We start from the raw sequence: 21,603 nt of genomic DNA, 5'->3' as shown, positions 1-21,603 counted from the left end.
GACTGTGGCAAGTGTTCAATGTGGTCAGTACAAGCACCGGATAAGTAATACGCACTTGTAGCATGAGTATGTATTCGTACCTACAGGATGTACAACAACCCACTTTTATTTTCTTCAGTCGGCCTTCTGACTCCACTAGTTACACATCAGATAACTGCTAGACTGGATACTCGAATTAATTAATTTCAATATCGTATTTGATCTATATGTAATGTACAGAATAGATGCAAACTTGTGGCTGAAGATGCGGAGACGGAGATGTGGAGACGGAGATGCAGAGATGCTGAAATACGTCAACCTATATTAAATTATCAACAAATAGGTGAAGTAAAATTCACGTAAAGTCAAGTAAAATCACATAAACTCCCCTAAAGTCAAGTAAGCTCCAGTAAAACCAAGTAAGCTCCAGTAAAGCCAAGTAAAACTGAGACACTATACCGAAAGTCGTGGAGAAAACCGCCTCGACCCCAGAAGCTCCTCTCCAGGACCAGCCACAAACAAGATACCTCTCAAGGGGTATCGACGTACCGACGCGTACCTGGTATAGTTGCGCTTGTCTGTATAGTATCCTAAAACAGTAATATTTCACATCTACACTCTCCCCAGCAATGTATGGTGTCCAAAGGGGGCAATTCTGAAGACGACCATCTGGCATCTAATTATGTCACTTTTGCCACACCATGGTGTATATATGGCTACCAGGAGCGTGGTGGAGGCGTTTCAAGAACGATTCAAAGACCGATTCCACTCGCTGAAAGTCGGAAATCGCTGACTGTGAAATATCTCAAATGAGCCTGCAAAAAACGCTTCAGGCGGTCAATATTCTGGGAATTCTCTGCCAAATTGCCCCCACGGCATGGCACATCAAACGACGCAACTACATGGCTCTGTCGCTCTTCTTCACGCTCTTTGTGGGCCAGCTCATGATGCTCATCAACGCCTCGGTGTGGGGAGGAGACGACTTTGAAACTGTGTGGGACGGCTGGGGCTACTGCCAGCTAGCCGTGCGGGTTCTCAGTGCCCTTGATACAATCATCATGTGCTGCTCAATAGCCACCATCAGGGCTCTCTGTCTCATTCTGAGAGACGGTGGAGGCCCTGTCCGGAGCTGGAAAACGGTCACGGCCGAGCTTCTCATCTGCTGGGGCTTCCCCATCCTGTTTATGGCCCTCACCGTCCTTCTTGACGTGGGTCCATACGCTCTAGTCAAGTACCAGGGCTGCATTGCGCTGTTTGGCGAATCCTGGGTCATGTTTATCATCTACCAGCTGCGCAGACCGCTTCTGGGGATCATTGCCTTCATCTACGCCACGCTGTGTATCTACAGAGTCTACAAGAAGCGAAAGGACTTTAGGGACATTCTGGCAACATCTAACACGGGTCTGAATACGTCGCGGTTCACCCGGCTGTTGCTTCATGCCATTGGAGTGATCATGATAGTGCTGCCCGTCAATCTCACCGTCTTTGTCATCGACCTGACCCAGATGATCTGGCAACCATACTCGCTATACGACTACAGACATACGTCGCTGTGGGACGACGAAATCTACCGCATCGACAGCGACCGGATTTCCTGGTGGTTGTGGATCTACCTGCCCATCAGTCTGCTCACCTTCATTTTCTTTGGGACTGGAAAAGACGCTCTCGTAATGTACACCTCTGTCATCCGAAAACTCACCTTCCAGAAGGAGGAGATTCCCGGGGTTGCTGAGCTCAGATCGCGCAACAGATACGCTCCCCCAGACGAGAGGCTGTTTCGAGAGAAACCTCGCCGTCGAAATCGGTTCTCGTGGTTCTCCAAGTCCTCAGATAAGACTCTTCCTTTCGATAACATGGGCGAACCTGTGACAGTGTCGGTGACTTCGTTCAAGGCCCTGGACAGTCTGGACTCACCCACCACCCCGGTTAACACAGACATCATGTCCAACGTGCTCGAGGTGGAAAAGAAGGTCTAGCACGAGATTCGTTTGTTGTTTCGTGCTTGTACAAGTACTTGCACTTGTATTTGGTAATTTATTGTTCTGTTAGAACGGTTGTTTTGGGTGTTTATGGGAAGGGGCCGAGAAAAAGTGGAGAACAGAGTCTGATCGAGCTGAAGAGTGAACAAACAAGTAGTTTCAACAGTTTGAATGGAATCTGTCAACTCCACAAGTTTTTCTCACCATTAATTGTGTATTCAAGCTGTGTTCTTTGACGTATTGAGCATACTGCACTTGTAATCGCAGGCATCTAGAACAGTTGGCTTCTATCATTGAACTGAGGCGAGATGAGAGAGATGCGAAAAATCAATTGTCAGTCACGAGACAAGGCTCGCAAGTATGATTTTTTTGCTCGTAAGTGTTGTATTTTTGCTTGCAGGTATTGTATTTTTACTCACGAGTATTGTATTTTTACTTACGAGTATTGTATTTTTACTCGAGTATTGTATTTTTACTCGAGTATTGTGTTTTTGAGTTCTTCAACCGACGCCAATGGGTTTCTCATGATGATGTACAAGTATGTACAGTGTGTGCGGTAACACAGCTACAAATACGTTATATATCGTGAAATACCCGAGTTGATTGTTTTCTTCTGACCATTCTACCGCACCAGTGCTCATACTCGTACCTGTCTTGCCATTTACTCGACAGAAAGGCCACTCAACACATTCCGACATAGGCACTTTCAATGAATCATACGAATGAAAAACAGGACACTTTCCATCAAACAGGCCAAGAAAGAACCGATAGAAAAAACTGACAAAAAAGTTCACCGACGAAAAAACACCGTCTCAATCGTTCTAAACACTGCCAATATGGTCCTCCTCTTGCCCCAGATTCCTTCGTCCAAGTACATAAATCCGTCAACACCGCAATACTACAGTGTACGCCGATCCAGTCTCCAACCAGACTAGTTTAGCTCGTTCGGCGCCGTCAAAAGTTCGTGTTCCGCGTATCCCACAACATACAGCGCGGTGTGGTGGGGACACAAAACGGATGTCTAAAATATATAAACAAGTCGAGTCCCGTTTTTTCTCTTCTTTTTTTCCTTCCGTCTTATGCACTCCGGTGTCGACTGGTCGTGTTTACAGTGCCAGTTCTTGTACGTGTCACCGGCCCAGGTGCATAAACTTTGCATGAGCCACGTAACAGGGTGTGTGCAAAGTAAAGTACGAGTGTCCTAGTGAAGCGGTTGACATCACCTCCATCATCCCGACCATGAAGTTCTCCATCATCTTCCTGGTGACACTGTTTGCACTGGTGTTTGCCCAGGGCGGCAACCAGTGGTCCAAGGAGGACCGCGAGATTTTCGATCTCAACCTGGCGGTCCAGAAGGACCTCAACCCCGACAACTCCAAGCCGGTCAGCTTCTACCAGTGGCTGGACACGGAGCGAAAGGCGTCTGTGGACGAGGTGACCAAGAGCTACCGAAAACTGTCGCGACAATTGCACCCCGACAAGAACCGAAAGGTGCCTGGAGCCACAGATCGATTCACCCGGCTAGGTCTGGTGTACAAAATTCTCATCAACAAGGACCTGCGAAAACGATACGACTTCTACCTCAAGAACGGATTCCCTCGGGAGGGCGAAAACGGCGAGTTTGTGTTCAAGCGATTCAAGCCCGGCGTGGGCTTTGCGCTCTTTGTGCTCTACTTTTTGATCGGCCTGGGCTCCTACGTGGTCAAGTACCTCAACGCCAAGAAGATCAAGTCTACCATTGAACGGGTGGAGCGAGAGGTGCGCAAGGAGGCCAGCCGAAAGAACGGAGTCCGACTGCCTGCCACCACAGACGTGATTGTAGACGGTCGGCAGTACTGCTACTACAACACCGGTGAGATCCATCTGGTGGACACTGACAACAACATTGAGCACCCCATCTCTTCCCAGGGGGTGGAGATGCCCGGCATCAAGGACTCTCTGTGGGTCACTCTGCCCGTGGCTCTCTTCAATCTTGTCAAGCCCAAGTCTGCCGCCGAGAAGGCCGAGGAGGCCAAGATCCAGCAAGAAAAAGAGGCCAAGGAGGAGCGGGAAAGGCCCAAGCCCAAGGCCGCCACCAAGGTCGGAGGACGTCGACGTAAGTGAACCGTGTCGCTTGGCCCATGTAGTGTATAATTAATGTTTTTAGACTAACAGCGCAGGAGATTGGGGAGATCGGAGTTTTGAATCTCTCTCCGTCTCTTGATTCAATAGTACATACGCATACTTCGGTCTTCTAATATCAGACCATCGCTGCGTCATCAGTCTTCTAATGTACAGACCCTCGCGGTTCTCGGATCTGTCATCGATCTTCTACAATGTACAGACCCTCCCTGAGCTCGGATCTGTCAAAACTTCCAATCTCATTACATCATTATTTATGCATCCTCCGATTTCTCAGGTTCCTCATTTGCGTCTCCGTCAGACTTTTGGCTATCCTCCTTGCTCGAACGTAATGCTGCGTCCTTGTCAGCTCCCTCGACCTCGACCTCCTGCTCAATCTCAACCTCTGGTTCACCCTCAGACACATCGGAGTCCTCGTCCGAAGACTCCTTCTTGTTCGAGGTGTGGAACGGTTTGAGATCGTTGGAGAACTTGCGTTCCTCCCAGACGTCGTCCTCATCGTCCTCGTCGGATGAGCCGAACCGGTCGGGCATGTCGCCAGTGATCTGCTGACTCATGTATCGCGAAAACTGGTCGGGGTTGTCCTCCTTGGCGTCCTCGTCGACGTCCACCACTCCGCCATCTCGCTCGTCGTCCTCTGCCTCCTCTTCACCGAGCTCGTTGCCAGCTCCGTCGCCAAGAATAATGGCGTCGGGATTGTGCGCCACAGAGTTGTGGTCCGGCCGAGCTCCGCCAAGCAGAGCATTGTGTTGTTCCCGGGTCTTGACCAGCGTGTGGGCCACGTACATGATCCACTCAGGGACCGTGACGGCGGCAGCCACCACCGGAGAGATAGACTCGGGGGTAAACACCGCCGTGAACTTGACCACCTCCTCGGAAATGAGCGTCAAGTGGCCCATGTAACCGATTCGGGTACCGTGCTCGGTCTCGTACTCGTCGCACCGCTGCTGGCCGTCCACAATGAGCTGGGTTAGCTGGCCCTTATCAAACAGATTGATGGCCAGGAACCGATTGAAGCCGTCACCCATGGGGCCGTTGAGAATCTGCTGCACAATGTCAAACACCACGTTATGCAGAAAGTTGTTCCAAGGGAACTTCATGAACATGTTGAGAATCGTGACAATGACGTCGTTGTCCACCAGTGAGATTTTCAGCAGATCGCCCACCACGGGGTCCTTGCGCAGGGCTGCCTCGATTGCCTCCAGCGAGTCGTCCTTGTCTTCGGTTTCGACTGCCTCGGACTCGGCCTTGGTTTCGGCTGAATCAGCCTTGGCCTCTTCGGCGTCAGCCTTGGCAGCCTCGCCTTCTTCCTCCTCGTTTTGCTCCTCGTTCTCCTCGTCCTCGTTGGACACTGAAAGACGGGCAAAGTCAATGTCGCCACCGTCCTCGTTTGCCTTGGCGATGACCTGTTTGACTCGCTCTCGCTCGGCATCTCGCTCGGCAACAATGGTCTCGCCCTTGGGATCATTGAGCAGTGTCATGTTAGAACAGTGCAGCAACTCTGCCACCAGCTCGCAGATCTTAAACCGCTCAAAGCCCAGTGGCTCAATGTCGCCAATGGGGGTCTTGAGCGTCTTATTGCTGGGACGGGTGAGCATGGCCTGGAACTCGGGAATGTGCTGCGAAAAGATGCGCACCAGCGTGCCGAGATAGATGGGGTCTCGAGGTCCCGGAGGGTGTGTTTTCATGGTAATGAACAACACAGGCATGTAGTCATAATCGGAGTTATTCTTTCGGATGATCTCAATGATGATGCCCACGCCGGTAGCAAGGCCGGTGCCTCCAAACAGCATGAGTCGCACAAACTCGCGCACGACAGGCTCTGAAACAAGCTCTCTAGACAGCTCGTTGGGGCCAATAGTGGAGTTGTCCGAGTTTGAGTTGGCCGACATGGTTACAAACGCTTTGACAAAGTCGCCCGCGGCAGACTGGATGTAGGACGGCACGTCGGGCCCTAGAAAGGCAATGAGCGACGGGATCAGGCGCTGTTTCTGCAGGAAGTCGATGATGCCCGTGGAGTTGTCGGCCTTGTCGGTGGAAATGACCTTGAGCAGAAAGTCCATGAGTGGCGGGTCGTCAATGTGGCGCATGAATCGCTCGACAAAGTTGGACTGCCGCTTGATGAATGCAATCATATCGTCTGTTTTTTTGTCCAGCAGATGCTCCGAGATTTTCGTGAAGAACTGTGCCTGGTTCATGGACAGCGGGGCCGGGTAGTCCAGGATCTCCCAGATCTGCTGCACCAGCTCCTCCCGCTCCATGAGCGCCTCTGTCAGTGACCAGACCTCGGCAGACAGGATTTCAGAGGCCACCGACGCGTAGTGCTGCTGGTCCTCCTCCTCGAGCTTGTACTTGGAGGGGTCTGACGATGTGGAATCGAACGACGTGTCCGAGTCCTCGTCGTCTTTGTCGGGGTCTGCTGCGTCGGTCGCTTGCTCTCCCTGCTTCGGTTCCTCCTCCTCCTTAGGTTGCTCCTTGTCGTCCGAATCTGCCATTTCCACGTCATTGTCGTTATCACAGTCGTCCTTCTTGTCCTTATCTTCCTCAGAATTGGGCTTCTTGTCGTCGAAGCCCTCGTTCTCGCCCTCACCTTCGCCCTGACCCTCCTCTTTTGAGCTCTCCGGAGACCCCTTGACCAGCTGAACCAGCTCCTCCAGAATATCGTCTCGTCGCAGATACTCGGTGAGCTTGGCGTTGGAGTTGAGCACCTCCTGGAGCAGGTCGGGCTCCTCCAGAAGCTCGTGCAACGTGTGGTCTGGGTTGTCCAGAATCTTGTCAATCACACTGACCGACGAAAAGCCGGATCCCATACGCCAGAATGACATGGTTGTGGGGATGGAGTGTGAGTAGAGTGTGTACTTTGTCTTGCGGTACGGCGGATGGTTCTCTTGTGCAACAACAAGTAAGTACCTGGAACCGTAGCTTTGTGACTGTGCCTAAACTAAGGTTGTGTGGAAAAAGGGTTGCCTGATTTGCCCTGCGTATATTTTGGCACGCACTCATATATCGAGGTACTCTATACAAGGAGTGTTTACTGACAGGCATGGTTGAGTCCAGGTCAACAAAAAAACGAGCGACATTGCCGGTTTTGGCGCCGGGTTTTCCGGACCCCACCGCTCTGTGTCACTTCCCACCCATCTATATAAACATCTGTGTTCCTCCTCTCGTGCCCCCGCCGCTCCCACTCTCAATTGTTCCCCACTGCTGCGTTGGATTCAACCAATCGACAGTCTCAACTGGCTTTGATCAAACGGTCATTTGCTCCCACCAACAAACAAAACTGAACACCTATAACCCCATTGCAGGCGGAGGACCGCTTAGTAAGCTCAATTACTTTGTGTCCCCAACAATTACCCTTCTCGCCGCCCTCATTTTTTCCCAGCTCACGTGACCCGCCCACCTCAATGCTGCACCTTTTTTCATCTTGCTTGCTCATCATGCTTACTGTACCAGTAAAAGTTCAGCCAAAGAGCTTGTGACTAATGGCCATTGTGAGACGACAAATCGAAATACAGCCCGAGTGGAGGGTCCAGAGGTCACGAGTGGAGAAAGAGGAGGCAACAGTTTCCTTTTTGGGCGTAAAAAAGCCGTCTTTAGCCGTCTTTAACCGGCCATAAACACCCCCATAAACCTCCCCCAAAACGCTCCATGAGGCCCATGAAATCTGCTTACTAAGTATACGTATTTTCAGCACGGCTGGTCCCGTGACCACCCGAATGGTTTTTTTGTTCAGGGTTAGGGTGATGGAAATTGTCAGAAGCAGGCAGGTGATGAGATACCGGATCGAGTGAGTACGAGTCAGGTTATGAGCAAAAGAAGATGAGGAGGAGGTGAGCACGGCGTAATGTGCAATGTCACGTGACTCGTCATATATATGCCAGATCACGTGCGTGGTCACATGACGACGACGCCGAAATACTCGCTACATTTATGAGTGAGTGCAAGCACTTCACCTCACCAGAGTGGGCAGCTGCGGGGAAGTAGCGGGGGGAAGAGATTATCGGTCACGTGACTCGCCCAAAACCGCACGCCACTCTGGGTTTACGTGTATCACGTGATCCGTGGTCTTTTTTTCCGTCCTCCACCATGTGTCTGGATACATCTAAATGTTCAGTCACATGTCAGATATTTTATCATTATTTTATTTATTAGGTAAATTGCAAGGTGGTTAGTATTGCTGTTAAAGTGGAAATGGTGTCAAAGTGGGGATTTTTGGGCCGTTCAAAACCTATATATATTCTCCTTATTCCTCCGATCAATCTTGTCATTTCACAATTCTTTTCCAATCTCTAACGACCCACTTTCAGTCACATTTCCCTCGTCTCCCCCTCGGTATCTAGCTCCAACCTAATTGGCACCACCCCTCCATCACCACTTTTCTCGACGCACCTCGTTCCTGCACCATCATATTGCCACTTTAAAACAATGGCCAAATCCGCAGACAAGGTGGAAAAGCCCTGGGAAACGGCCTCCGAGCCGCAATCGTCCCAGACCGCCCAACGCAAGCGAAAACCCGCCGCAAAAACCACATGCTCCCCCTGCAGAACCACTCGACTGGCGCTGCGGGCGCTCTTCTGGTACGCCGTCTTCCTGCTCTACTGGAAGTGCCCCTACGGCTCCGAGCTCAACACAAACAGCCCCGCGCTCTGTGGCCCGCTGCATTGCGGTATCCAGCGAATTGAGCCCGTCGTCAAGCCCTACTATGACACCTACGCCGAGCCCTACGTGATGCTGGCCCGTCCCTATTGCACAAAAACCGTCGAGCTCAACAACAACTACGTGGTGCCTGCTGGCCAGCGGGTCGGACGTGCGGCGCGAGCAGTGTACAACCGGTTCCTGGCTCCCCACGTCGACACGGCTTGTGCAAAGGCCGAGGAGCTGTACGATACTCATGCCAAGGAGCACCATCAGGTTGTGACCCAGCACTACAACCATGTGATGCAATATGCCAATCAGCAGTACGAACGGGCGCGAATCATCAGCCTGACCGTCTACATGAATCACGTTCAGCCCGTGCTGGTCAAGTTGGAACCCCATTGTGATCGAGCAGTCAGATATCTGCATTCGCACGTGTGTCCCCGAGCCAAGGCATACTCGCTCCAGCTCTACTACCACATTGAGAGCGTCATTTCACGGGGCTACGCTGTGATCACGCCCAAGATTCAGGAGGTTTGGGACAAGAACGTGGAGCCTCAGCTGGTCAAGATCCGAGAACGAGTCTCTCTGTACCGACACAAGAGCCAGACCATTGTTTCCACCGCCGGAACCGTGATCATTGGCGTCGAGAACCCTACCGATACCGCCGCCGAGGTGTCTTCTTCCGTTTCTACCTCCGTTGACACCACCTCCGAGACTTCTGCTGCTGATACCCTTCTGGCCACTCCCGTCGAAGAGCTGGAGGAGACTGCCACCGCTACGGAAGATGCTGACGAGGAGAAGATCACGCCGTTCAAGTGGCCCGGAGCTCCCGAGGAAAAGGACCCCGCGGAGTCTGCCCTTCAGTACTGGAAGAAGAAGGTGACCAAGCAGCTCGAGGAGGCCCAGCTGTCTCTCAACGAGGAGGTCAACGCCGAGAAGGCCCGTCTGCTGCGGCTGTTGGAGCCCCAGTTCACCGAGAAGCTGCAGCATCTGTCTGACGTGGCCCAGAGCGCCTACATTACCATCGACAAGGTGGTGGCCGATATCATCCCCCACCGATTCCGCAAGGAGTTCAATGCTAAGTACGGCCCCGTTGCCGAGCGAAAAAAGGCTGCCGAGGAGGAGGGCATTGAGGATGAGTACGATGAGGACATTGTTGGTACCCAGATCCGAGTAGAGCCCTCGGACGTTCAGGCCACCTTCAAGACTCAGGCTGATCTGTTACGAGAAGGCGCCATGGACGTGCGTGAGCTCGCGTCTGAGCTCGCCCAGACTGTCATTGATCGAACCGAAAAAGTGCGGCTCAACACTCTGGAGGTGCTGGACGAGTTTGCCGAGTTTGCGCTCAAGGAGCTAGCCAAGACGGTCGTCAACACCGAGTCCTTCTCGCACTGGAAGGAATACAAGCAGGTCAAGGACTCGATCATCGACGCCAAGGAGCGGATGGAGAAGAGTGAAATCCCCATGGAGGACGTCAACGGATACCTGCGGGAGGTGCAGGAGACCGCCAACCACCTTGCTCGAGAGGCTGCCCAGGCGCTCAACGGCCTGCGGTCCAAGTCTGACTTTTACTTCCAGGAGCGGCACCGAATGGAGGATTCGGAGCGGGTGGCCAAGGGCGAGACTTTATCCGATGAGACTCCCGAGGGAGTGGAGTTCTACGAGCCTACGGCGGAAGAGATTGCCGAGGAGGCAGCTGCCGAGAAGAAGCAGCGGGCCAAGGCTCCGTTTGTGGAGTACGACATTGAAGAAGAGGAGGGGGAGGAGGAGGAGGAGGGCTCGACGTCGACATACACCATGACTCAGACCCAGACTCGGGTGGTGACCGTCAGCACGGACGAGAAGCCTGTTGCCACCCCCGAGCCTGAAGAGGAGGCCGAGGTTGAGGAGGAGGTGGAGGACAAGACCGTCAAGAAGACGGCTTCTTCGTACGGCGACTTTGACGAGGAGGATTACGAGGATGAGGAGGATGAGTATGATTACTAGGCCGATCCGTTGCAGCGTTTGAGCGTTTGAGTATAGTCTTGGGCATTCACGGTACAATGATACCACAAGAGAAAAAATAAAACTAATACTAAGCTGAGTGTGAGTACTGGGGACAAGGAAGCACGAGTCCGTTTGGATGGACCCCTGGGTCCTCTTGGCGGGTCTGATTGGCACTTTTAGTGTAGTTTGTAGTCTTTGTTTGCAGCAAGGGCAGATAAGCCATTGAGGCACGAGTGATTGACCAACTTTTGTACTTGGCCGAGTCTACATAGTGTAGAAGAGATACGCTTGTCCTTCATCTGCTGAAACATTTGACATTTGTGACATTTTCTTTTTTGATATTGGCTGAGAAGGCACCAAAGGCAAAGAGAAGACCAGAAACAGTCGAAGTGAGATCTACAAGACAATACTTGTATGAGATATACAAGACAATACTTGTACCTGGTGAAATGGGACGAAAAAAAAGGACGGAAGAGCTCACCTTCGCCATCAAATCACTCCATCTCCACGTTGCTCTTCAATTGCACGGCTGAACATGCACTACTTGTGCACGTACAGTAGCTCCTCCTTGGTAGGATCTTGGCACGAGTCAATGCAGCCAACCAAGGGACGGGCGTTGCGGGCGCGGGCTTTGATGCAACTGTTCAGGAGGCCGGGGTGCGTCTGCGAAAGAAAAAACCAACGAAAACCGGCTGCGATACTCGTTTGGTCGTCTTGGGCTTATCTGATGGCATTGTAAGGCTGGACGTTGGGAAGGTGTCAGAGCACTGTAGAGAGGCTGGCTGTCAGAGCGAGCCGAGCCAATGAGCCAATGAGCCAATGCCAATGAACCAATGTCATGTCAATATCCGACCTCCGACCTCCGACATATCCGACTCATGGTGCTTGTCTTTTTATCCAGGGCGCATGCCGTTATCCGGGTTCTGGACGAAGCAATACAGTCTCTGCAGGTCTCAATCTGATGGAATGTGCCGATTGATTAGAAAGCTTTTCGTCGGCCACGGTCGGCCACGGTCGGCCACGACCCGGATCTGTGTCAGTGACACATGTTTCTCTGATTTGACATCTTGTCACGCCACTGAACGTCACTAACGTCACTAACGTCACTAACATCACTAGGCTGCCGTATTCGTCCTTCGGAGTGAGACCCTCGGATCGTGTTGCCAATAATCATTAGTCACGGTTGCCAGCTGAGACACCAATCGAAAAGTGGATCGATGTCCAGTGGTACGGCACGGTACGGGCCTAGTACGTGCATGTTGCATCGTGGGTTGGAGGTTGGTGGTTGTGGAGATGGTGGTTGAGCTGCAGTTGACTTGTAGTTGAAGGTAAAACCAATCAAAAGAATCAGTCTTTAAAATAATCAATCACAACTTGATCAACTTCATCTCCCACAACATCTTCTACATCCCTTTATCACCACAATCAAATCAATCTCCCGGTTGCTACACCCCAACTCTATGATCTACCAATGTGATAAAAAGAAGATTGATGCACCGCTGGTTGTTTTTTCTTCTTCTTGGTTCCACTACAAAGTTCGCCATGCCCATGTCTCGGTCTGCATGCGGATCCCTTTTCTTGGCGGCGGTCAATTTGGCGGTTGCACAAGCCCGGCGAGGATTCCGTGGCGTTTTCCCCGGTTTTATGGGTTCCGTTTTCCCTGGTTTTTTCGCCCCCCGATTCTCGTCGACTCTTGTCTCCGAGCTCGACCCCCTACCTTGGTTTGAGTTGGCAGGGTCACCCTTTCACGGTCGCACGACACCGCTTATTTGCGTCTTTGAGTCAGTCTTTATTCTGCAAATCGGCAACGTCAGCGAGTCACGGCGCTAGGTTTGGCAAAAGCAAACATGTTACAAATAAGTCAGAGGTCAGAAGTTTTCGTGTGGTGTGGGAGCGAGGGACAGGCGATAGTGGCTGGTGATAGAGCTAAGGAGTTGAGAGAACTGTTTCGTGATTGTCGCCAACCCTAGACAAGAGTTGCTTCGCCATGTCAATGGTGTGCTATTGCTCCTTTTGAGTCTCTTCTGCCTCTTCTGCCTCTTCTGCCTCTTCTGCCTCTTCTGCCTCTTCTGCCTCTTCTGCCTCTTCTGCCTCTTCTGCCTCCTTTTACCTCTACGCCAGTCTGTCTCCATTCCCTGCTCCGTTTTTTCATCTGCCTTTTGCCGAAGGTTTGGTGCTTGTTTCAACTCAAATTAATCAATCAACATCTTGCCAATCAATCTCGTCGTCGCCAAATCAAAAGGATCAGTGGGCTGGAGGGAGAAAAGTTTGGCGTGCATGTTCAATTGGGTTGGACCGACTGAGAGACTGAGAGAACCGAGAAATTGACCGAAAAGCTGTTACTAGGAGTGATAGATCAATGAGAAACCGGTGATAGAAACTAGTGCCAAACCAGTGAGAAACCAGTGACTGAAAGGATGAGAAACCACTAACAAGCGACTGACCAACCACTAACAAACCACAGAGAAACAAAAGACAAAAAAAACGAACGCACCCGCGTTGCCAAGCAGACGGCAAAGTGGAACCCACCGAATCCAAGACCCGGACTGGCTTGGAGCTGCGAAAGCCAATCATGGCCCAAAACGTCGCAGAAAAGCGGAAGAAAGTGATAAAAAGGGGGAAATCAACAACTCACGGGCTTAAACTCCTCCCAAAATCCCCCCAAAATCCCCCCAAAATCCCCAAAACACCCCACCCACCATTTTCTTAGTGCATTGTCGGGTCTCCACCAACCTTCTCCCACCGTGCAGCAAAGTGCATACAAAGAATGTAGACAAAGAAAAAGGCAAAAGGCTTGTTTTTTCAGATCTTTCAGATATCTTTTTGACACGGTAAATCACACACAGAAACACAATGTGTATATATATCGGACCCATCTGCCGCCATCTAATCAATCTATCAATTGGCAAATCTCGCAAATCTCGCTAATCTCCAATGCAACTCTCCAAACTGCTTCTGGCCGCCGGAGTGGCACTGGCCATGAAGTCGCCCAAGGATATGGAGGTCGAGACTCTGTCGCGACTTCTCAAGAGCTACACTCTCTGGGGTGACTGCGAAGATCTCAAATGCGCGTGCAAGCAGGAGCTTTTCCCCGCCTCCGTGGCCATCACCGTGGACGAAAACGTGCGGGACGAGTGGAAAGAAGAGATCTACGACAAGTTCATTGTGTCCAAATGTAAGAAGGCCAAGGTCCTTTCTTACAGCAAGGCCCTGGCTGTGACTGAGTCGGACGAACCGCTCGACTCCACCAAGGCCAAGCCTAAAAAGCCCATCGAGCACCCCGTCGTCTTCATGCCCAAGGCCTACCAGCACATGTACAAGTCGTCCAAGGTGTCGATGCAGAACAAGGACACGGGTCTATGGACCGGCGGCTTTCTGACAGGCTACTGGCTGTTTTTGGCGTTTGGTTGTATGGTTCTCAACCTCTTCCGATGGTTCACCTGGAAGCGATCGGCCAACCGGTCTGTTTTGAAGCGTCCCAACGCTCTGGTTCGGGCCTACCAACGTCATATTGAAATGCCCGCTCTCTACGGATTCAGACACATGCAGCGAATCAACTTCTACGGCATTGAAATGTCCATCCCTACCCGATGGGAAACAATTGTCATTTTCTTCTACTTTGCCTGCTCCGTCATTCTGTTGGCAACCCGATACGAAGTGGTGCATCCCGAAAGTGCCCGGTTCGGCTCCCAGAGACAACAGCTGCTCAAGTACGTTGCCGACCGGGCGGGAATCCAGGTCACGGTCCAATTGCCCATGCTCGTGCTGTTTGCGCTCAGAAACAACTTTCTCATGTGGTTGACGGGCTGGTCCTTCTCTACCTACCAGTGTTTCCATCGAGCGGTTGCCCGAGTGACCTATCTTCAGATCATTGTTCACGCCTCGTGTTACCACATGTTTGACGGCGCCAAAAGCGGCGGAATCCGGCCCAATCTATGGGTAAAGGTCTACTTCAAGGGAGGCGTGGTTGCCGCCGTGGCCATGGCGTGTCTGATTCTGTCGGGTCTGTTTCGACACAAGTGGTACGAGGCCTTTCTCTTTTTCCACATTGGAGCCGCCATTGTCGCTCTCTACTTCACCTACGACCATCTGTCCACTCTGGAGTACATGGAGCCCGTCTATGTTGCCTTTGGCCTGTGGGCCGCCGACTGGCTCATTCGGGCACTGCGGGTGCTGTGGATTAACATCCGATGGTTCCGGTCCTCCAGCGTGTTTATGACCGAGGCCCAGATGTCGCTGGTCGACTCCGACGTTGTCAAGATGGACATCAACACCCCCTGCCGATGGACTGTCAAGCCCGGTCAGTACGTGTTCATCCACATTTTCCGAATGGGTCTGTTGGAGTCGCATCCCTTTTCAGTCATGACCTCGGAGAACGGCTCGTTTCAGCTCATGGCCCGGGCTAGAGGTGGCATGACTCGACGACTCACCAAGAGTATCGCCAAGGGCAACACCAACATGAAGATGCTGATTGACGGAGTCTACGGCCACACCCAACCCGTGGATCTGTACGACAACGTTCTGCTGGTGGCTGGCGGCATTGGAATCACTGCCGTCATCCCCTACGCCGAAGATATCGTCGCCCGAAACATCCCCGCCAAGGTCAAGCTCATGTGGACCGTGCGAGACATTACTCATCTGGAGCTCATGGCGGACCGGCTGGAGAAGCTGGTGGAGGACGGACACGTGCAGCTCGAGCTCTACGTGTCGCAGACCCACGGAGACACTACCTATCTGTCGTCTCCAGTGGAGGAGAAGGGCTCTTTCAACGACAAGATTGAGGAGGAGGAGTCCGATTCGGGTAACTCGCAGGAGGATCTGGGTAACGCCGAGGCCGACAAGGACGTGATGCGGGCCAAAAAGGACCACCATCTCCATCTGCATCAACACAACCCCGACCTGGCCGAAGAGGTGCTTGAGAAGGGCATTCAGCATCCCCCCAAGCAGGTGCCTGTGCCCGGTTCTCAGGGCAAAATGCCTCTCTACGCATCTCTGGTCAACATGGGCAAACGACCCGTTCTCACCGAGGTGGTCACCGCCACCTTCACCGAGGCTGAGGGCTCCGTGGCGGTTCTGGGCTGCGGTCCGGCCACCATGGTCGACGCTCTGCGAGGAGTGGTTTCTGCCGAGATGGGTCTCGTTATTAACGGCCGAGTGGACTATTACGAGGAGGCCTTTGGATGGTAAAGAGAGTGAGCTCTGTTGGAGGCACTATATAGACGGTGTAGACAGATTGGTCTGACTGGTTCAGATCACAGTAAAATTACGAGTTACGATGAATACATTAATTTATGATACTGTGTGAGTAGGGTGAGTGTTGTGAGCCACTGCTCCAGTGCACAAGAAGTGGGCAAGTAGTCCAGTAGTCCAGTTGTCCAAGCACTTCAAGCACTCCAAGTGGTCCAGTGGTCCAATGCTGCAAGAACTCCCCCAGATAGCGGTACTCCTACTGAACCCAGTAGACTTGAATTCAGTCCAAGAATACCACACGTCTCATCTGCGACACAAGCTCAAATATCATAAATCCCCAGCTATCATAAATCCCCAGTTATCATAAATCTTCAGTTATCATATCATCATACTATACTCGTCCAAGGTTTGGCCTCGGCTCAAGAGGGTCATTCAAAAACTGTCTGAAACTGCTCTGATTGGACATTAATTTTGCACAGATGTTGAGAAACTCCATTCAAATCTCCAGCATGAATTTCGATCCATTTCATCCACTCTATCGTCCACTCTAACATCCATTTCATCATCCGTTTTTCCTCCATTCTTGCTGTAACCCTATTAATTGAACCCTCAACTACAAGGCTGAAATTTGTGGAGAACTAACGAAAAAGGTGACTAAAAAAGGTGACCAAAAGGTGACAAAAGGACGCGACATTTGTGCTGCTCCGAATTTTCCGACCGCCCGATCGCCCTCTTGTTTTCATGGCAACCCAAATTTCCGTCTTTCCATCTTTCGCGTTCAGAAATCGTCTACAAGCCGTATCTTTCCCTTCTTTCGCACTGCTACAATATCCATTATAATATCGCATTCGTCCAAAGAAACGAAAAAAGTCAAAAATGTCGGAAAGTCAAAAAGTCAAACACAAAGTCAAAAATCCTGTACCTCGCTAGAACCTTATTTTCTGTAGGAGGTGGAACTTTAAACCTGAGTTTAAAAAGGAGTTTAAAAATTATCAATCAAAAAAAAGCCGCCGAAACGGAGTCTAATGGTAGGAGTCCGATGGGACAAGAGAACGGGCTAGCGATTGAACGTGGACAGTGGCGAGTTGATATTGGCAGTGGCGAGTTGATATTGGCGAGTTGATATTGGTGATTCGATTTGGAATTCGATTTGGGATTCAATTGGCGATATCATGGGTTGATCGATCTCCAAATCCCTAAATCACATTAATTCCATTAATTCCATCAATTTGAGTGCCGACTTCTCCGATCATACCTGACTAAATCTCATCAATCACCATGTCTCACTACTCGCACCCTTTCCGTCCGTCGCTCCAGGGATCGACACTACCGGCACCACACTTGTACATACCCACTCGCAAAGACAGACCAACAGCCCTAGTGCGCCAAGCCAGACGTCGACTCTTGGCATTGGTGGGCTTATCTTGACATTGGCAGGCTTATCCAGGTGGGCATGGTTACATTGGTTCTCCAGCATGGAACCTGGCAAGTTGGTCTCTCAGGACTACTCAAAGATCAGCAAAAAACAGTTTGAAAAGAGACGGCGGCAACGGGAAACCGGACATTTGTTGTTCCGGTTATACGAGGAGTTTGGTGATCAAAGTCTAGATAGTCTAGGACAATGTGAGAACGATGCAATATGTGATCACGAGTTACCGTAAAGATACCATTACCAAAGCTACCACCCCCATATATAATGTTCTCGAGTTCACTCATATCATGTCCTTCATGAGGTCCTTATAACTAGAGCCGAATAGAGAGAACCGCGCCTCACTCTTCGTGGATCCACATGAAGCTCAAAGATGATGGTACTGGTATCTACACTTCTACTGATGAGAGCGCAAAGATTACTGCGACTTACAGCCCTCGAGGACAAGTCTCAACGACATTTGTAATGTCCGTCGCTCATCCTGGACAACCCCTAATGACTTCGTCTCGACTACCCATCCTGGAAGCGCATGCTCAAGAACTCCTCTGTCCGAAGTCCTTCTGGCCCTAGTACCACACCGTACAGTATATACAGTACAGTACAGTACATACTGAAACTGCATACAGCCATTTAACTGCTCTGCTGAACAGTCAACCTTCAGTCGCATCCATCTTAAGGCAGCAGACTCTTCTAGCCCATAGTTCTTCGTCAGTACTCGAGTGAGAGGACCATGAGCAAAAGATCCACTCTTGCCATCCCTCCCCACAAGCATGTTTAGAAATTTCTTCACCTCACCCAGTCTTTCATCTCGTAGACCTTGCTCAGTTTTGTCTTGAGAGCTTTAACACATGAGGATCTGAGCCTGTGATCAGATGCCCTGGTTTCTTACCAGCTAACTATTATCAACAAACAGTTATGGACCAGGTTGGTTTGGTGATGGAAGAGTAGTTCGGTGGAAGAGTAGTTCGGTGGAAGAGAAGTTCGGTGGAAGAGAAGTTCGGAAGAAGGGTAGTTCGGAAGAAGGGTAGTTCGGGGAAGAGCAGTTCGATAGTGTCTGAGGGTTAGATTGGACAGTTCGATGGTGCCAGATCAGATTGGTTCGATGGTACCCCTTGATGGGGCTTCTGCCGGATGAGTTTATCGTGTCCATACTCCGCTCTGTTACTCTGTACAATATTGTACTTCGGAAAGGGGGATCACCATTCCATATGCAGTTGCAATCAACTTTTCGACGCAAGCAACTATCCAATGCCGGCCCAGCTGGAATATTGAAGTCACGTGATGGTTGGAGTCGGTCACGTGGTGTCCGGGCGCTGGAATGTGATTATTAAGCAGAGATATCTCAGCGATACCATCAGATGAAGGAAGATACCAGTTCCAGTTGTTTATGGCTGGAGTTTGTATTACTATGATGGCATGAATACTTGAATGTGGCAATAAGACAAGCACGTCAACTGTATGGGTAGAGTTGGTCTCATCATCGAAATAGTGACCCGTACAGTCGTACTTAACTACTTGTAACTGAATGTTCATTTCATCTTTTAACAAACACTTGACCTCTATGCTGAAGGACCATTACAACTCGTAATAGACAGGCACACAATCAGTTGTGAACACAATCAGTTGTGAGTACATTAGTTGTAAATACAGTCACCAAGCACTGGTCTAGACAGGTACTTTGTCATTTTCATTCCGTAGTAAAGGGTCAAATACTTATTAGTAAGTACTTCAGGAAGCGAAAAAGTGTAGAAGTGTAGAGAAGTATAGAAAAGTAGAATAAGTAAATATTTGAACGTGTTCAAAGTCCATCTCCAGGATGGTTGACAGAAGAGAATAGAAAGGAGTAGTTGGTGGTTGGTGGTGCGAGTGGTGAGTAAGCAATTGGTAGTCGGTGAGTGAGTAATCGGTAGTTGGTGAGTAAGCAATTGGCAGGTGGTGAGTAAGCAATTGGCGAGTGGTGGGTAAGCAATTTGGCGAGTGGTGAGTAAGCAGTTTGTGGTTAAGCTGAAACGCTCTCAAACCCCACAACTCGAGTCAGGAGTTCGTAGTAAGTACAAACCACACCGGCTCAGAGTTACAACCCCTCGTATTAATGCTTCTCTCCAACCAACCAATAATCACCACTAATCCACCGATTAATCATCTCCAAAGCCGGCTTGGGCTGATCATGAGGAACCATATGACCCGCGTCTTCGATCCGCAGAAACGTGAATCCCGCGTGACTCTTGACCGCTCCCGCGACCTTGCCATCCACATGCCAGGGCCGGAGCTTTTTGAGTCGGAACTTGAAGTGTCCGTGCCACGGAAGAGCGTCAGTCCAGGCCCGCTGGCCCAGCCAGTTACAGATAATGTCGTGGGCTCCGGCGTAGATAAGCACCGGGAGCCCGTGCTGCAACATAAACGTCACATCTCGCTGGGCGGGTCGGAAGGGGTCTCCGGTGGAGTAAAAGAGGTCGGACACATTGTCGGAGCATCCGTTCCAGGCATGTTCGGCTCCAATGGCGGTCAGCACCCGCGGAAGCTCGAGCCATCGCGTCATGCCGTCCGATTCGTTGTAGCAGCCATTGTCCAGCGCAGGCTCGCACTTTTTGGTAATGTCGTAGGGATTGATGTTGAGGGTCTCGTTGTAAAACGGCAGAGTCAGGTTTGAGCAGAGCTCGCCGCCCACAGGCACGCAGTTGGCGCTGGTGACGTTGTTGTAGCAAGTTTCCACCAGCTTGTTGCAGGCGGCCAGAGTGTCGTCCAGATGATCACAGACCTCGGGACCGACGACCGCGGGCACTCCGCCGCCGCCGCAGAACATTGGTTGGTATTCCTTGTACTGTTGCAACACGTCGACCAGTCCGTTACCAATGACGACAGACTTGAGGTCAAAAGACCGTTCTGGGTGACGTAGAATCTCAGCGCCCACAGAGGGAATGTAGTGGCCCGCGTAGGACTCGCCGGCAACGTGGAGAGTCTTGGGATACTGGGGGAATCGCTGGAAAAAGAGCTCGAGGAACGCATACACCTCCTTGGCGCCCTTGGCCGAGGTGTCGGTGTTGTTGGTCTGGCCCCAGGAGAAGCCCGAGTCCACTGGCTGGTCCAGATAGACGACGGTGGCGTTGTTGTTCCACGAATGGGGGTTGTGGATGGGCGTGAGGGTGGCATTATCGATGAACGACGGTCCGTTCTCGTACAGCAAGCCCGTCATTGAGGAGCATCCGGGGCCTCCCTGGAGCCACAGAATGACGGGGTCTTTGGACGGGTCGTTACGTGACTCGACGGTCCAGTAGAAAAAGTGTTCGCCGGTCTCATTGGCGGTCAGATAGCCGGTGTATTGCTGGACATCGTCCAGACCGAGGTCTCCGGGCACCGATCGGGCAGACAGTCGTTTTGTGGGGAACTGGGACGACGTGGTGAAGTCCGGAATGGCCGAGGCGACCACCAGACCGAGACAGGAGAGAATGGCTGCGGTTTTCATTGCAAACGAGGCGAATCTGGCCGTTTTCAGGGACCCAAACCGAGGGTATATAAACCCTTGGATAGAGTTGAGAGGTGTGAAGTGTGTAACTGCCATATCTTAAGGGGGGGGGGGGGGTGAGAGGGTCTTCGTTAGAATGGGATCTAAGGGGGCTAGACATGTGGGAGAAGTTGCAAGCGAATTTGATTAGAGTATACATTGTTTTTCACCAAAATTCGTCTGCAAATTCGTCCCGAAAACCGTCCGAAAAACATCCGAAATACGTCCCCAATTTCGTCCCAGATTTATCACCGCAACCTAATCAACGTGCACTATGCATCTATAGAGCAACGCCCACCCCGACAAGTGGAGAAGGATGCACCTAACGATGGGGCGACGACTCTCCAAGGTTTCGAAGCCGATTGACGAGAAAAAAGCCGCCTTTGGGGCGACTTTCGGGCCCCAATTACCCCCCTTTCGAGCCCGCTTGCATTTCACCCGGCATCACCCGCACCCACCCGCAACCCCCCCCTCCCCCCACCAATCCAGAAAGTCGATCTATTTACTCGGCTATGCAAGATTATCGGTACGGTGGAGGTCCACTGTAGGACATGAAACGGCGCTGATATGAAACAGTGTAGCTGCAATATATGACCAGAGCGACCCCCAATCAAATGTTATTTTGTCGGAGACGAAGTTCGCGATAACAGGCGGCAATGGGTGCGGTACGAGTAGTTGCAGTTACTCGGATATGGCTCTAACGATTACAATATCACCAAGCTACCAAACGGAGCAAACATAGCGGCTAAAATTCCACTTGGGCTCAGTACAAAGAAGGT

The 21,603-nt window shown here is 51.2% G+C and overlaps 7 protein-coding genes across 7 annotated transcripts; 4 read left to right on the top strand and 3 right to left on the bottom strand.

Annotated features, from left to right (window-relative positions):
- Window positions 1–788: 788 nt before the first annotated feature.
- YALI1_F15769g (uncharacterized protein) lies at window positions 789–1,955 on the top strand (the record flags this gene model as incomplete). The annotated part of the gene is made up of 1 exon (XM_505308.3): window positions 789–1,955. One exon carries the CDS (start codon window positions 789–791, stop codon window positions 1,953–1,955), a length of 1,167 nt encoding a protein of 388 aa, XP_505308.3.
- Window positions 1,956–3,197: 1,242 nt separating this feature from the next.
- On the top strand, window positions 3,198–4,061 carry YALI1_F15745g (uncharacterized protein; the record flags this gene model as incomplete). Its single annotated transcript, XM_505307.3, has 1 exon — window positions 3,198–4,061. The coding sequence occupies one exon, from the start codon at window positions 3,198–3,200 to the stop codon at window positions 4,059–4,061; it is 864 nt and encodes a 287-aa protein (XP_505307.1).
- Window positions 4,062–4,333: 272 nt separating this feature from the next.
- Window positions 4,334–6,904, bottom strand: YALI1_F15708g (uncharacterized protein; the record flags this gene model as incomplete). Its single annotated transcript, XM_505306.3, has 1 exon — window positions 4,334–6,904. One exon carries the CDS (start codon window positions 6,902–6,904, stop codon window positions 4,334–4,336), a length of 2,571 nt encoding a protein of 856 aa, XP_505306.3.
- A 635-nt stretch (window positions 6,905–7,539) lies between these two features.
- Window positions 7,540–8,181, bottom strand: YALI1_F15695g (uncharacterized protein; the record flags this gene model as incomplete). The annotated part of the gene is made up of 2 exons (XM_068283337.1): window positions 7,540–7,997; window positions 8,088–8,181. The coding sequence occupies 2 exons, from the start codon at window positions 8,179–8,181 to the stop codon at window positions 7,540–7,542; spliced, it is 552 nt and encodes a 183-aa protein (XP_068139438.1).
- Window positions 8,182–8,504: 323 nt separating this feature from the next.
- Window positions 8,505–10,703, top strand: YALI1_F15692g (uncharacterized protein; the record flags this gene model as incomplete). The annotated part of the gene is made up of 1 exon (XM_505305.1): window positions 8,505–10,703. One exon carries the CDS (start codon window positions 8,505–8,507, stop codon window positions 10,701–10,703), a length of 2,199 nt encoding a protein of 732 aa, XP_505305.1.
- A 2,934-nt stretch (window positions 10,704–13,637) lies between these two features.
- Window positions 13,638–15,890, top strand: YALI1_F15641g (uncharacterized protein; the record flags this gene model as incomplete). Its single annotated transcript, XM_505304.3, has 1 exon — window positions 13,638–15,890. The coding sequence occupies one exon, from the start codon at window positions 13,638–13,640 to the stop codon at window positions 15,888–15,890; it is 2,253 nt and encodes a 750-aa protein (XP_505304.2).
- Window positions 15,891–19,411: 3,521 nt separating this feature from the next.
- On the bottom strand, window positions 19,412–20,881 carry YALI1_F15568g (uncharacterized protein; the record flags this gene model as incomplete). Its single annotated transcript, XM_505303.3, has 1 exon — window positions 19,412–20,881. The coding sequence occupies one exon, from the start codon at window positions 20,879–20,881 to the stop codon at window positions 19,412–19,414; it is 1,470 nt and encodes a 489-aa protein (XP_505303.2).
- Between the last annotated feature and the right edge of the window lie 722 nt (window positions 20,882–21,603).

This window comes from Yarrowia lipolytica, chromosome 1F (assembly GCF_001761485.1).
Source record: "Yarrowia lipolytica chromosome 1F, complete sequence".
Lineage (NCBI taxonomy): Eukaryota > Fungi > Ascomycota > Dipodascomycetes > Dipodascales > Yarrowia > Yarrowia lipolytica.
The sequence above is the reverse complement of the archived record's forward strand: the minus strand, read 5'-3'. Positions and strand labels throughout refer to the sequence as shown.